The 14264-nt window shown below is 39.7% G+C and overlaps 1 protein-coding gene across 5 annotated transcripts in view; it reads left to right on the top strand.

Annotated features, from left to right (window-relative positions):
* LOC112574654 overlaps nucleotides 1-14264 on the top strand; it is a 37893-nt gene that overhangs the window by 15884 nt on the left and 7745 nt on the right. For 2 of the 5 annotated variants that reach the window (XM_025255854.1, XM_025255850.1), the window contains 14 exons: nucleotides 158-244; nucleotides 521-628; nucleotides 1776-2016; nucleotides 2296-2472; nucleotides 3071-3139; nucleotides 3467-3696; nucleotides 5205-5390; nucleotides 5591-5689; nucleotides 7362-7461; nucleotides 7729-7818; nucleotides 8181-8192; nucleotides 9701-9862; nucleotides 10039-10103; nucleotides 12891-12950. In XM_025255854.1, the coding sequence (XP_025111639.1) occupies nucleotides 158-244; nucleotides 521-628; nucleotides 1776-2016; nucleotides 2296-2472; nucleotides 3071-3139; nucleotides 3467-3696; nucleotides 5205-5390; nucleotides 5591-5689; nucleotides 7362-7461; nucleotides 7729-7818; nucleotides 8181-8192; nucleotides 9701-9862; nucleotides 10039-10103; nucleotides 12891-12950 (1686 nt within the window). The remainder of the gene's footprint in view (nucleotides 1-157; nucleotides 245-520; nucleotides 629-1775; nucleotides 2017-2295; nucleotides 2473-3070; nucleotides 3140-3466; nucleotides 3697-5204; nucleotides 5391-5590; nucleotides 5690-7361; nucleotides 7462-7728; nucleotides 7819-8180; nucleotides 8193-9700; nucleotides 9863-10038; nucleotides 10104-12890; nucleotides 12951-14264) is intronic. The other 3 variants (XM_025255852.1, XM_025255851.1, XM_025255853.1) reach the window with 3 other exon arrangements.

The following is a 14264-nucleotide window of genomic DNA, read 5'->3' as shown; positions in this document are numbered from 1 at the left end:
TCACACTATGAAATCAGTACAATTTATTTTAATTAATTTTTTTTCTTTGACTATTTATTTTACTTGAAATCCATGATGATAATTGTAACAGTAGGGTGCTATTACTGGGTGTATAGGCATTTAACTACTGTACAGTGCTGTAACTACATGTGTGTAGGCATTCAACTACTGTGAGGTGATTGCCCAGCAAGTCCTTTTGTGTCCTGCTCGCTATCACCCTGCTTTCATTGCCAGCCTGCAGTCAGTAAGTTTTCCTGTCTGATTTGTGCACTATGTAGTTCTGTACTTCCAATGCTGTGATTTATGTCAGAAGATTTGTTTTCTTTCTTTGATCATGTTTCAGTGGAGGAAAATGGAAATAAAATGTTTTAGAAATTTCCTTTGATAGATTGACGTAATTACTTTATCATGGACTTAAGAAATCAAATTACAGATAATATTTGCTTAATGTGTTTTCATGTCTCTCTCAACTTGTTAGTAAATATATGTCTGTCAGTAAATATCGCATCTCTCTTGACAGGTTGCCAGCCAACTCAAACATTGTGATCCTCGTAGACTGCATGAAGATCTGGATTCACCTGATCCAGAATGGCTGACAAACCTCTGGGGTGTGTGCCAAAGTTATGAGGTGGGATACTGCATATGCTTATAGATATACGTGTGCACACACCATTATGTACTCATTCTTTATTTTGAGGTGGGCTTCACATAGCTCTTGAACATTGTGATGACATTTCTTACTTTTATGTAAAATAATTGCAGTTAATAGTTTAATATATTTTCAGCTGTTAAGGATTAAGCAGCTGCTTTTTTTAATCTCTTCCCCTAGCGTTCTTTATTGATGTTAGCATAGTCGTTAATGGCTTTTGTGAGGAGAAGCCCCAACTGTTTAACTCAGCAGAGCTGTGCCCCTTCAGCACCGGCTGTTTACATTTAATGCATGAATTTTTGTTTTCACAAAATAGTAAAAGAATAACCATGTATGGGTTTTGTTTTTCTAGACAAATATTAGTAGAATTCAATTTTTTTTAACGTGAATCCGTTTTTAGCTTGGATTTTGCTACAGTAAGATAATCAGGAAGATAAGTAAATGATATAAAATAGTAGTTTTGGAGCAGGGTACTACACCAAACTGGGTCCTATCACCACAAATCTTGCCAAAAACCTAACCTACTTTATTTGCAAAAATACTCATGGAATGATCCAGGTAGAATCTAAGCACACAGATTAGTGTTGCATATTCTCCAAAAAGATAAATGCTTTTTGTGCTAAGAAGTGATGTAAAATGCTTGATCCCTGACTGGCATTTTCGAAAGGTCTAGGTCTAGACAATTCTAAATTTCCACCTAAAACAATTGACGACACACTGCCAAGAAAGATAACTACAAAAACAAAGGATTCCTTAAGCTATATCCGCAGTCATCTCCCTTCATTTACCTAAAGAAATCGGGGAAAAAATATTGAACACCCTTTGTAATAGTGATCTTAGCGCTCGCCTTTGTAATGGTGCTGTACAAAGCGATTCCTATGAGTTTAGGGTAGTGTACATAGATACTTTCATGGCTGAAACAGGTTCTGAAACCTGTGTTTTTATGGAATTTCCCTGTTATTTTCTTCCAGGGATATTTGCTAAAGTTGTTTAAGTGTGCAGGCAGTGCTTAAACTTATTCAGAAGTAAACCAGATTAATTTTCTGGTCATATGTGCTTGAAGATGCTGACTGAATCAAGAGAGTAGAATGTGGAAAAATAAATGAAACTGAATGTTGATCTTCAGGACGGCAGCATTCAGTTCAAGTCTGGAACAGCTACACCCATGACTGGCTATGGAGGAGTGACACCTAGCAGTGAGAGTGGAGAGATTGCAAGTTATGTCAGGGATAGCAACAACACCAGCATGGGAGGCCTGTATCAGCAGGACCCCAGCACCTACACTAGCTACCAACAGCCACCACAGACTGCAGGCAGTGGGACTGCACATGGGGGATGGCTGCAGTCTCAGCAACAGCAAGGCCTAGGTGAGAGTTGAAGTTATAACAGATCTGTTGGAGCCCAGCACAGGCATGGTGCATGGAATGGAAGTTATGACATGTTTTCTTGAGCCTAGCACAGGTACAGATGCACAGATGCATCTGATTACAAATTTGCATATAGCAGTGCAGATATTTCAGGGGTGATCTGTGGAAAGGCTAAAGGCTTGATGTTTCCTTAAGTAACATGTTGCACCAATAATAAACAAGATCAGCATTACCTGTATCTTGGGATACAGTATAGTCATGTATATGTGTGTTGTTCAGGTGTTGACCAGTTTGGTCAGTACAGTGCAATGTATAGTCAGCAACAAGCTGCAACTGGTGAGCAATATAGCCAACAACAACAGCAGGCAGTGTGTGATGCCAACCAACAATATCACCTTGCCCAGCAACAACAGTATGACTCAAGTCAGTACCAGCAACAACAGTGGCAGAACTATGGTAAGATCCTACTTCATACAGAACTATTGTAAGAGCCATAAGACCATACAGCATACAGCACAGAACTATGGTAAGACCATACTTCATACAGAGCTATTGTAAGAGCCATAAGACCATACAGCACACAACTATGGTAAGACCATACAGCATACAGCACACAACTATGGTAAGACCATACAGCACACAACTATGGTAAGACCATACTGCACACAACTATGGTAAGACCACAGTGCATGTTCTTTGGGAGGTGAGCATGTTGAGTCTGACTTAGGTGCAGAGCTTTCTGAGATGCAGCTTTACCTAGCAAACATTGTTTGGGTTTTGACAGTATGTGTACATTTTTATTCCTTCAAACATTTCACTCATTGTCAGGGACCAAGACTGTGAACTGTTAGTCTTGAAAATAGACTCTGAATGCAAGGGGTAAGATGTACTAAAATAAAAGCTATTTGTCCCTGTATTCAAGGCAGGAACCAATTAAAACTTTTATGTTCATAGAAATGACAGAGAATGTCTTAAGGAATTAGGTCTTGTTGTATGTACAATATCTACCATTGTTGTTGGTGCTGCTGCCATGTTTGTACATCCTTGCCTTCAGACTACAACACCCAAGCCTACACTTCTTCAGCACCAGTAGCCAGTGCAGTGCATCAGGTGCAAGGTGCAGGTGAGTGGTGATATCTCTGAGCTGAAGGGTTCACATTAATACTGCAGTGTTAGTACTGATGGTGTGGTCCCCAGTACTGATAGTGTGGACAGATAAGCCTAGATAGTGTGTGAAAGATAAGGCAGAAGTTAGAATGATAGAAGAAAGAAAATCTGTATGATCAGTGTTGTGGAAAATACCTACAACATGCACAAACATTTAGTAAACATCTTGGGAAGTATTTCTCTGAGGGTCAAGGGTTTAGTTTGGTAGTGTGGGGGTAACATTTAAGTTGGGGTATGCACAGTGTGGTAGTGTGTCAATGACTGTTTCTTTCCTCCACCACAGCTGGTGAGCAACAACTACCACAACACCAGCCACTGTCAACAGGCCAAGGAAGTTTTGAGCCACAGGCAGGTCAGGGCTATCACGCTGCCCAACGTGGCAGCATAGCATCCACCTCTGGCAGCCTGCCAGACAACGTGGAGGAAGATGAGGAAGATGAAGAAGAGGTGGTTGAAGAAGCCTCCAGTGCAGGCGGCTCTCACTTTGACTACTTTGGTGCTGCCTCACAGCAGGTAAGTCATGCTTCATTGATGTGATGTGGACTCCTCTATATTTCAAGACAGTCTTGATGTGGACTTCTTTATTTTGAGACCGTTTTGTTGAGGTTTTCTTACTTTGTGTCTCAGTATTTGGAGTTGCTTGTTTCATGTCCTTTCATACAGTTTTATAATAATAGGATTTATATAGTTCATTTCCCCACATGGAGGCAAGCTCAGTGCACTTTAGAAAACACAGAGGGCAGTAGGAGAAGAGACTGACAAAAATGGATATCACTATCAAGCAGAACATACACTCAAGTGCACTGTAATCTTACATGCTCTCACATGCATTGTAAACACTCGCAGTAAACATATGTACAGTAAACATATGTACTCTCCCATGCACTGTTAGAAATACCAAAAAGCAGGAAGGAGCATGAAGTTAATTAAGAGTTCGGGGAGAAAGGGCAGTCAGGGTAGACCAATTGCAATAGGTATTTCTGAAAGAGGTTTTAAGTCCAGACTGGAAAGCATGTAGTGTACCTGCTATACAGAGGCAGGTCATTTCAGATACCAGAGAAAGAAAATGAGCGACAACCTTTTTCAGTCTGATATGATGGACAGCGAGAAACCCCTGTGGGTAGAGTGAACTGACTACCAGGCTGATAGGCAACACGGATTGTGGCAAGGCCAGGAACAAGATGATAGAAAAGTGTGGCGATTTCATGTGCCTAAACTGGCAGCCATTTCACATAAGATGCATTTTTTTTGTTCTTTGTAACGATTGGCAATGTTTCTAGTGTTTCTATTTATCACCTTGCACATTGCCATTTGTGTTGATATATTCTTAGGTGTTGCTGGAGGCAGGGACTGACATATAACCCTTTGTATTTATGCAGACTTTGGTTTTACATTCCTATTTACCAGAGTCGTCTGGTGGCACAACGGTTAGTGCCTGCCACCAATACAGTGAAGGTTAGCTGTCCTGGATTTAGCCCTTGTCTTGGGCACGCTGTTCTTTCTCTGCGTTTGGTGTGATGGTACAGCCATAGTTGCTAGCTAGTAAAACACCTATCCCCCCTCCCTCCCGTTAAGTCCCTTGTAGTTGAGATAGGAGTGTCTTGCTATTTGTTTCCTAGCTTCCAAGTTTCTGCAGGTTGTCATTGCAGTGAGGTTTAAATTTCTAAATCAGGCAGAGAAGTTTGGCAGATAAGCCTCCTTCTCTGGCTTCTCTGCCCATTCCTTTTGAAGGTGTGTCTATGAAACTTTTGAGACCAACCTTCAAAAATACCTTTCATAATCTAGTGAACTCTTCTGCTCACTCCTCAGTTCCTCATCTTCATCTGTGTATTTTATTTAGGTTTTGTTGTACTGTCATCCGTTTTGCTATTTATTTTTTTTTTTTTTTAACATAGTCCCTTTTTTTAAAGTTTTTGTGTGTGTGTGTGTGCATGTGCAGTTCTTCTTAAATAGCTGTCATAATGAAAGCTTGAGCCCATGTTCCTTTGAGGGTTTGTTTTCTTTTTCATGAAAAACTGAAGATTGTGCCTCCTCCACACCGGTACCGGACCACCTCCACCAGCTCCACCAGCAGCACAGGGCGTATACGGCACCGCAATCCTTCCGAAAGTAGCACCAGCAGCATCAGAGCTGCACCTAGTGCTGGAAAGCCAGCTGCCTCAACAGTCAAGCCACCTGAGCCCAAGAAAGATTCTGGAAATAATCAGGTAGATTGGTTACGCACAGATGGCCTGACATTAGAAAGTCAAGAAGATTGACAGATAGTTTTCTTCTTTAAAAGTTTGACAGAGGTGCCTATGATATTTTAAATTCAACATGGGCATGAGTTGATAATGAAGTGTGCATGCTTAAGTTTTGGCTCAGCTTGCATAATATGATAATGACCATGACTGTGCATGTTACACAGAAAACTGACGGCAGTGGTCGTTGGTTCGGTGGTCTCTTCAGCAAGTTTGGTCGGCGTGACAAAAATGAAATGATCCTGCCAGACGACAAGAACCCCTCTGTGAGTATCCTACCTTGTTATTCAACTCATGAAGCTGTCATGTCTTCCTACTGTCCCAACCATCACACTGCATCAGGAAAGTCAGACTTGAACACATGTATTGACACCTGTTCTTTCACTCAGCAGAAAACAAACATCTGGCAGTGGGCATTCCATTGGTATATTGAAGGTGCCCAATAAATTTTCTTACTGGCTTAGTATCTTTTTTTCTTGTACAGGTTATTTCTTTTATGTTAATTTTCATATTTTTGTAAGCTAGTTCCTTCGTATACATTAACTGCAAATGATCATAACTAACCACTTTATCTTACAGACTGATATCATCATAAAACATCCTGTGGGGTTGAAAAACCTTTATATCTGTGTTTTCAGTCTCTCAATTCTCCTCTCACATTCTTTCCATTATTTCACAGTTCTCTCAATCCTCATGACCCTCTTGGGTTATAGTCCATAAAGTTCAGTTTCTCCCAAATCCAGATATTCAAACTTCCAATAACAAAGCTGGGTTATTTAATTGGTTTTCAAAAACTGCAAACTACTTACATTAAAGATGTTCACCAAGAGACCTTTTTAATACAAGAGTAGCACCTCCTGTCTCCGGGTTACGGTCTACGCTTAACTGTTAGGCTGCTAAAAACACACATACGAAAGATACATTCTGTTTGGGGAGCCTCTTCACTGATCTTTGGTTGGTGAGTATTAAGCTGCTTCCCAAGGGTATAACATTATTCTTTGGGAGTCTTCTTGTACTCCAAAACACTAATGAGCCTCTGATAATGGCTCCTGTAGTTCTCCCTATGGAGTAGGATCCCATGGAAACGGTCACTGGGCTAGAACCTCTGTAGTGTTGTGACACAGTCCCACTGTCGACTGTTACATGGATGGATGATTCGCTTCCTTTCTTCTTTAAAGCTTGTCTGAGAATGTAGTCCCTCCATTCCTCTTCCCTAAGTAATTCCTTATCAATTTACGCATATTCTTCAGCATAACATTTGTTTCACTTTCACGCCACATTCAGCTATATCTTTCTACCACACAGTTTTCATAAATTCACTTACTACTTAATACTTGATTCCTCAAATTTTATCCAATTCGAAGTTCCTAAATATAAGTAGATAACATTATGAAGATTTACCTTGGCTGGGCAGGGAACTACTTTCATCCTGCTGCTTCTCAAACTTTCACACTGCAATCTGCCACACTGGCCTATTTGGGAATGGCTCAACTGAGTTTCCAGTGAATAACTGGCCTCCCTACTGAGCACTATTTAGTCACATGGTCTTACACAGCAACACACTACACATTCATAACCAGTCAGGGTCAATAAATCTCGTCCCTGAAACCTACTTTGTTACACAGGTCATGAGGCTGTCATGTCAGGGTTCATTTGTCATGTACTGTCCCAGCTACCAGTCATTGCACATTTAGCTAATGTCCAACACATGATGCAGCAGCTTGATGCTTGGGGCAGTATGTAGCCATGCCTTTCTACTTCGCTCTGCACCTTATGGTACCTCATTGTGAGGGGAGGGTATTGCTGTGACCTTGATCATCCCCTCTCTCCATTACCTCTCACCTTGGCACCTTTATAAACAGCAGATAATTTTGTTGATGATGTGGAACTTTTTCAAGTGGTTATTAGAGGTGTTCACAGAGAGGATGTTATGTGCAGATTGTCTGGGATCCTGTCAAGAAGGCCTGGGTCAACAAAGATGGTGACAGCAACGAAGAACAGTCTGCAGCTCCACCTCCCAAAGCTGCAGACCTCATTAGTGAGTGAGCTTATGAGGGACTCTCTGTGTGTATGTGTATGTGCACATGCCCAGTGACAAGGCATTAACTAGATTTCTTGTTGTCTTTGTGAATCAGCATGCTTCTTGTGTGTGTGTGTGTGGGTTGCGGGAAGGGGTATACATGCTGCTACATAATTGGAAAATTCCTTACAATACAATACAGCCTTATTAGTCAACAAGGCCATTTACAGGTAGTACTCATATGCTAGGAATATACAGAAAATTCATTGCACATTATTTCTTTAGGTAAGGCAGCAAACCCCAACACTTCAGCCCCTGTCATGAATGGTCCTCCTTCAGGAAACATGTTTTCCCTGGGCAGAGGAAAAGGTAGAGGTAGGTCAAATCATTTTTTTGTTTTCATTTTTGCTGAAGTGGTTGAATAAGTGAGAGACGATAGAATGTGTGTGTGTGAGGTGGAGCAGGAAGGGGGGGTAAATGCAGGCAAGACCCTGATAGCTGTATTTTAGTTGTATATGTGTTGTGGAATCATCTGTTCTCATGTTGTACATTTAGAGCATGCATTAGCTGTAAATGTTAATTTTGTCATGGCTGTTGTGTTGTTGTCAATTATTAGCAAAAATTGTTTAGTATGAAATATTTGTATCAGTTGAGTTATTTTGTATTTAGCTTTTAACATTTTAGAAAGTCTTTCTTTTTGGTTCACTAGACTTCGTTTGTTTTTTTTTTCTATACAGAAAAAAGTGGTGGTATGATTTTTATTGACTTTTTTTCTCCATTTTTGGGGATTAATAGATGTGAATGCCTGGCTTTGTCTGTTTCTTCTTGTGATTCATGGATGTGAATGCCTGATTTCGCATCTTTGTGAAGGGGTGAAGGGTTGGTCTCAGTATGCTTGTGTATGCTGGAAAAACTGGACTGATGACATTTTGTGTGGGTGTGTGGATATGTTCATGTGAGTGAGAAGGAATTGTAAACAAATACAGGGATAACAAAATTATTGATTTTGTTAACCCAACATTTTGTGGAACTCTGTCTTATGATTTGGTAGATGTCATAACCATGTTTGAAAAGATCTTAGTTGATGACTATATAAAACCTCTCATTTGACAACATTTTTATAGTATTAATATTCTTTGTTCATAGAGAAAAATGCTTTTCTTTTCTTATTTGATTTCTTAACATGCTTTCTACAAGTTCTGGTTTGGTGGATCAGTTTTTGAAAAATATATTTTTTTTATGCTACTAGAGCTTGTTTAAATTTCTTTGACATTTTAAAACACCCACTCACTAGTGCTTTGGTTATATCTTTAACCTCCTTTCTGTGGCTTCCTTTTTTTTTTTTTCTTAAAGAGGTGTATAATTCTGCTTTTTTGGCTGTGTTATAGAGGAGAAAGCTTTTGGGTTAAGGTATACTAACATGGATGGTTGAACATGTAGTAGGACTGGTACATTTTGAGTAGTGTGGGAGATTTGTAAACATTGTAAAATCAGTAGTTTCCTCTTAAACTTTTATGAAATGCACCTGTCAGACAGGCAGGGAGAAGTCAGTTGTAATGCAAGCAATTTTTGTTTTTATCCTGCAGCAGTTAAAGTCATGTGATGTACGATATATAGTAGTGGAGCTATGTGAAGATAATGCCGACACAAAAGTTAACATCTTTTACAAATACTGTGGACCTGACTCAGGGAAGTTATTTACTCAGTTATCACCATGATTTAGAAGACCACTTTTCTAACTCATTTGAAAGGTTAGAATTATTTTCTTAGACTTGTGATTACTTGTCACTTTGTGAATCTGCCACATTGGACAGTAAAGCCAGCATTTTCTTGAATAGGACAGTGAATAGTAACCAAGACAGTGAACAGCAAATGTAACCAATGCAGTGAACAACAAATAGTAACAATACCATCAACAGCAAACAGTAAAGTGAACAACAGCAGCAAGTGAACAGCAAACAACAACAATGAATAATAAACAATGCTTAAAGTGAAGAGTAACCAATACAATGAACAGCAAGCAGTAACCAATATTATGAACAGTGATAGTATGGTGGACAGTGGACAGTAACTAATACAGGGAACATTAACCAATACATAAACGGCGGCTTTTGGTATGAGATGTGGCTGACGCTTTCTTACTGCCAGAATAAACAGTGGCTGTGACAGATGCATCCATATCACATGCCTGTCACAGAAATAATGTGACAGTTGCTCCTGTGTGGACAGCAGCTACTGAGGCCTTTGTGTGTTGCAGGTGCCAGGGGACAGTATGTTGATGTCTTGAACCCGGCAGGTAGGGGCAGTACTTCAGCTGTCCCCTCCAATCTCTTTAATGTCCTCCCAGCCTCAGGCCCAGCCACCACCACCGCCAGCACAACAGCACCAAATGTACCAATGCTCTTTAACCCTTCTGGTGGTATGTTGTTTACAAATCAATTATTTGTCTAAGCTTTAAGTTTTTGCACCTTTTCTTGTTAAAGATTTTGTGCTCAAGATCCTATTAGGCAAATGTTTCAAATGCCATTTTGCAGGTGTCTTAAATTTTGACTGGAATATTTAGAGTAATTGATTTTGTCTATTTCTTGGGATCAGCTGCCAATGCTTCTAGTCAATTTGAGGATGCCAGCAGGAGCTTACAGACTCCTCTCTCCAATGAGGTGAGTCTCCTGTAGACCCAATCCTTTGGTTGCTGTACTTTTGTGACACAGGCTTTTGTGTGCCCCCTTTTGTGTCATGTCCTAAAATGTGTGCAAACAAGGAATTTTTGTTATAATTCTACCATACAAATGAGGGAGGCTCTGGAATATTTGATGGACAAAAATGTAGAACAGTTGTATTTTTTTTTTAAGATATGGAAAATCTCATGTAGCCGTAATTTATGCCCTAACATGGAGAAGAGATACATGAGGTAATCCAATAATTATGTTGTTAGGAGATACAAATGGTCATATAAACTATATTTTGGACTGTTCATGAACCGTATTCACCCAGCCTGTTGCTCTATCTTAGCTGGATAGATCAACTAACTGAAGATAGTGACTAAAACCCTGTATTTACATCCTAAGGTAGGCCTTTCCCAATCATTTTACCACCTGGTATTTCCACTAAGGTGTCCCCTTCGAGTAATTTGCTCCCACACAGGGTAAATATACCAAGGATCATGATTAATTTAGGTCATCTGGAGCAAACATATAATTTTTCTAGACAGTGAGCTGGACAGATATAATTCTACAGAACTATTTAGAAAATACCATTTTTATTGAATTCATATTCTGAGAGTAGTAAACAGCATAAAAAATGCATGGGCAGTGCCACTTTTTGAGGGGTGGGGGTGGGGCAAGAGGGAGAATTCTTGCTGTGCTGCTTGGTTAGGTAGCAACCTCTTGGGTGGCTCCTTAAAGGGATTGTAAAGGCAAAATAAAATGGCTTAAAATCATGTAAAGAGTAGGATCTACTTGAATCTCGTCTATTTTCACGTCTTTTCATATGGAAAAGTTGAAGGTTTTGTAGCATGTTGTGTTTAAGAAAAGACATTACACAGGACTCTTTCGTTTACTTAGATGAAGTCTCGTTCTCCGTCACGTGACCTTATGACATGACCAACACTGCTTACCAAGTGAAACAGACTGTTTTCTATAATTTTTAAACTGTGTTTTGAAAAGTTCACTTTACAACCTAAATTAACTCACGAGACACCACCGTTCACGAATTCAAACCCTAGCAATGATCACCGACACTTGTTGTCCGTCTCTGACTGACGTGGCATGCAGGTTCGTCTGCTCGACTATCTCGGGAAGCTATCGCGGCTACTCAGCGGAAGGACACAAGGGTCGATTTTACTGGATTTTTTCTATTTTTATAGAGATCGGCAACCGAAATAGTGTTAATAAGTAGTAATTAAATGAGAAACGAATCATTTATTTCTCCTGTATTGCTCTTGTGCTCTGTAATTGTAACTAAATATAGTTTTGAAACGGTTGACTGTCGCCAGAGCCTTATCACAAGCCTTGAGCATCCCTTTAATCTGGTTGGTTTGCCTTTTGGGGTAACTTAACCAATTGGTTCCCTACCCAGTTTCAGGCATGAGTAAACTGCTGATGTCCATGAATACAAATCCTGGGGTTATCTACATCACATAAATGGTTTCCTCTGCATTTTTCTTTTATTTGTAGCTTACGTGAAGATCATTGTACAGTGCATGCAAGCTTTGCTTGGATTCATGTGCATGGCAAAAGAATAAATCCGTAATTGTGCAGCCAGTTTTTACCAGTTCTATCCTGATAAGATCTTTCTAATGCTTGGGGTTAGGCAATCTTTCCCAGCTCAAAATGCTTCTTCATGAGTACTGAGTACTGTTCAGAGGTGTCATGAGGGTAAGAACAACTGTGTATTTTTAAGAAGACCACTATACATGCCATCATACCTGATGTCCTTCTCTCTAGAAGTCAGTCTGAGCACATCGCTGGACAGCAAACAGGTTAAATGAGTTTGGCTTCCAAAGAAATTTAAAGAAAAAACATCACTAGTTTTAGTGTCAGTCATCATTATTGTTCACAGTCAATTTGATTGGCTGTTTGTTGATGGCATGTGTTCTCAGACATTTTACAAGGGGGCTACATCTTTGCATGGATTTCTTCTTCAAGGAGCAGAATGTATTGTCATTACCATTAGCATAGTATGTATGTCATGAAAATGTTATGGTTGGTATGGAACCGATACTGTGAATGTGTGTTAATGTTCTGTTTGTTTTTTGTATGCTTTTTTATTTTATTTGTTAAAATGTTGTATGTTTAGTTTTGCCCTAATGTAACAGTGTCATTGTGCAGCATTTATGTTGACTAGATAGATTACAGGAAACCACTATCAAGATTCATGACTGTAGAAGCAATACCATGAATGATGGTACAGAGGGGGTAGAGGTTTAAGCGGAGAAACTTTAGTGTCAGGATTCTTCTGGAAAGTGGGTTCTTGTGCCTACAGAAATATTTGGGTTGTGGAAAGCAGTCTACTAATAAAAAAAAATCACCCACATTGATGGGCAGAACTTACGACCAGTTAGCCAGCATGTAACTTCAGTTCCTGTTTGGAATGTGGATTTCTGCTGAGAGGTTTTAGAAAAACTATGAAGTCATGCTCTTGAATAAAGACTTAGCAGCTCTCTTATAGCTCCAAGTCACTCAGTACCACAAAAGCAGGTTAAAAGCAAAATATTTCACCAAACAACCTCTCTTACTGCCCTGAAGCAATGAGGCATACTGCAATGTCACTTAATGGCTGGTTTTCTCAATTGCTCACACTTTCAGAAGCATCATTTAAGGATAATTCAGACTTAACTTTGACAGGATTTACTGTATGGGAACTGTTGCATTGTGGAACTGCCCTGTAGTGAACCAGGTTGTCAGCAGGCATGTGCTTATGAAAGAATGAAACGTATCTGTTTACAGTTGTCTTGCTCCAGCTCTTTGAGCTCATTGTCTCATGAGATTCAACAGCTAGCCATAAAGGTAAACTGTTGCAACATGACCACCACCAGATGGCTTTTGCTGGCACAACTCTTTCAGTCTGAGAGTCCTGAAGCAGAAGATAACAGAGGGAAAATAGTGAAGTCAGAGTTAATAGGTATATACCCTGGTAATATGGAATCTAGCCAGAGAGTTGTTACTTTGAAAAAAATATTTGGTTATGTCTCTAAACATAATATCAGATTGTGTTTCAGTGATACCCTATGTCTTACCACCACATCTTTGGTCATAGCAGGATTGGGTCTTATTTTATACCTTTGAAAGGCTGAACCCTCTCACTGGCTTACTAAGGAACTGATGTCTGTAGTCAGCTTAGTCATAAAATGTGACAAAACCTCTCAAGACTGAAAGGGTTGTCATCTGCAGTCAGGAGTATATACATCAAGCCTAACTTTCTCAATATACATAGCTTCTATATGGGCTGCCTTCTCGCCTCTACTATAGATATCCTCCAATCTTTCTTGCTGCCTGACAGTGTGTCCTAAATTTTATCTCAAGTTGACAATGTCTGTATAGTGAATGTAGCACATATTTAACCAACTAGTGGTGTGAAACAGATGCAGGAGGCTTATTTTTCAACATGTTGCAATATCCAGAAATAATGGTAATTAGAATGACAAAAAAATAAGAATGTCTTTGATTTCAGAAATACAGAATATTGGTGAAATAAAGATACTGATCTGTTTTGCAAACACTTGACTGACCAACCTACTTACCTACCAGCCCTCTCAGTAAACCATGTTCAGAAATGCTCACCTTATTTTGCTCTGGAAAAGATGACAGACATGATCATTAGCTTCTATCAGTAGACAAAATAACAGCTTCACATGCTGAAACTCAGGGCACAAGATGGAGATACAGACCCAACTGTACATGCTAGGTTGCTGGATCTCTGGAACACATTGTCATTGACTATAATGAGGCTTTCACTCCTTTAGACATGTGCGGTGCTGTCCCATTACATGCACATCATGCCGACCCAAGTTTAGTGCCTTTGATGCTGGAGCATGCTTGTGTGTCAGATTCAAGTGGGACCTGATCCTTTTCAAAGAAACATTTGTTAGGCTGTGGACTCTGGATTGATGGAATAGGAAAGTAGATTGTTAAGAAATGTTAACATGAAATAGCCATCTGGACTTTGACACTTGAACTATTTCTTGAACCATTATTTCAGTGCTGTTGCTAGTTGTGGGTTGATTTGTTGTTGTCAACATTATGGTATGACATGTCCTTGACATCAGCTGCTTAATGCACACTTACACACACGCGCGTGCGAGTAATTTTTGTTGTTAACGG

This window comes from Pomacea canaliculata, linkage group LG11 (genome assembly GCF_003073045.1).
Source record: "Pomacea canaliculata isolate SZHN2017 linkage group LG11, ASM307304v1, whole genome shotgun sequence".
NCBI classification, from domain to species: domain Eukaryota; kingdom Metazoa; phylum Mollusca; class Gastropoda; order Architaenioglossa; family Ampullariidae; genus Pomacea; species Pomacea canaliculata.
The sequence above is the reverse complement of the archived record's forward strand: the minus strand, read 5'-3'. Positions and strand labels throughout refer to the sequence as shown.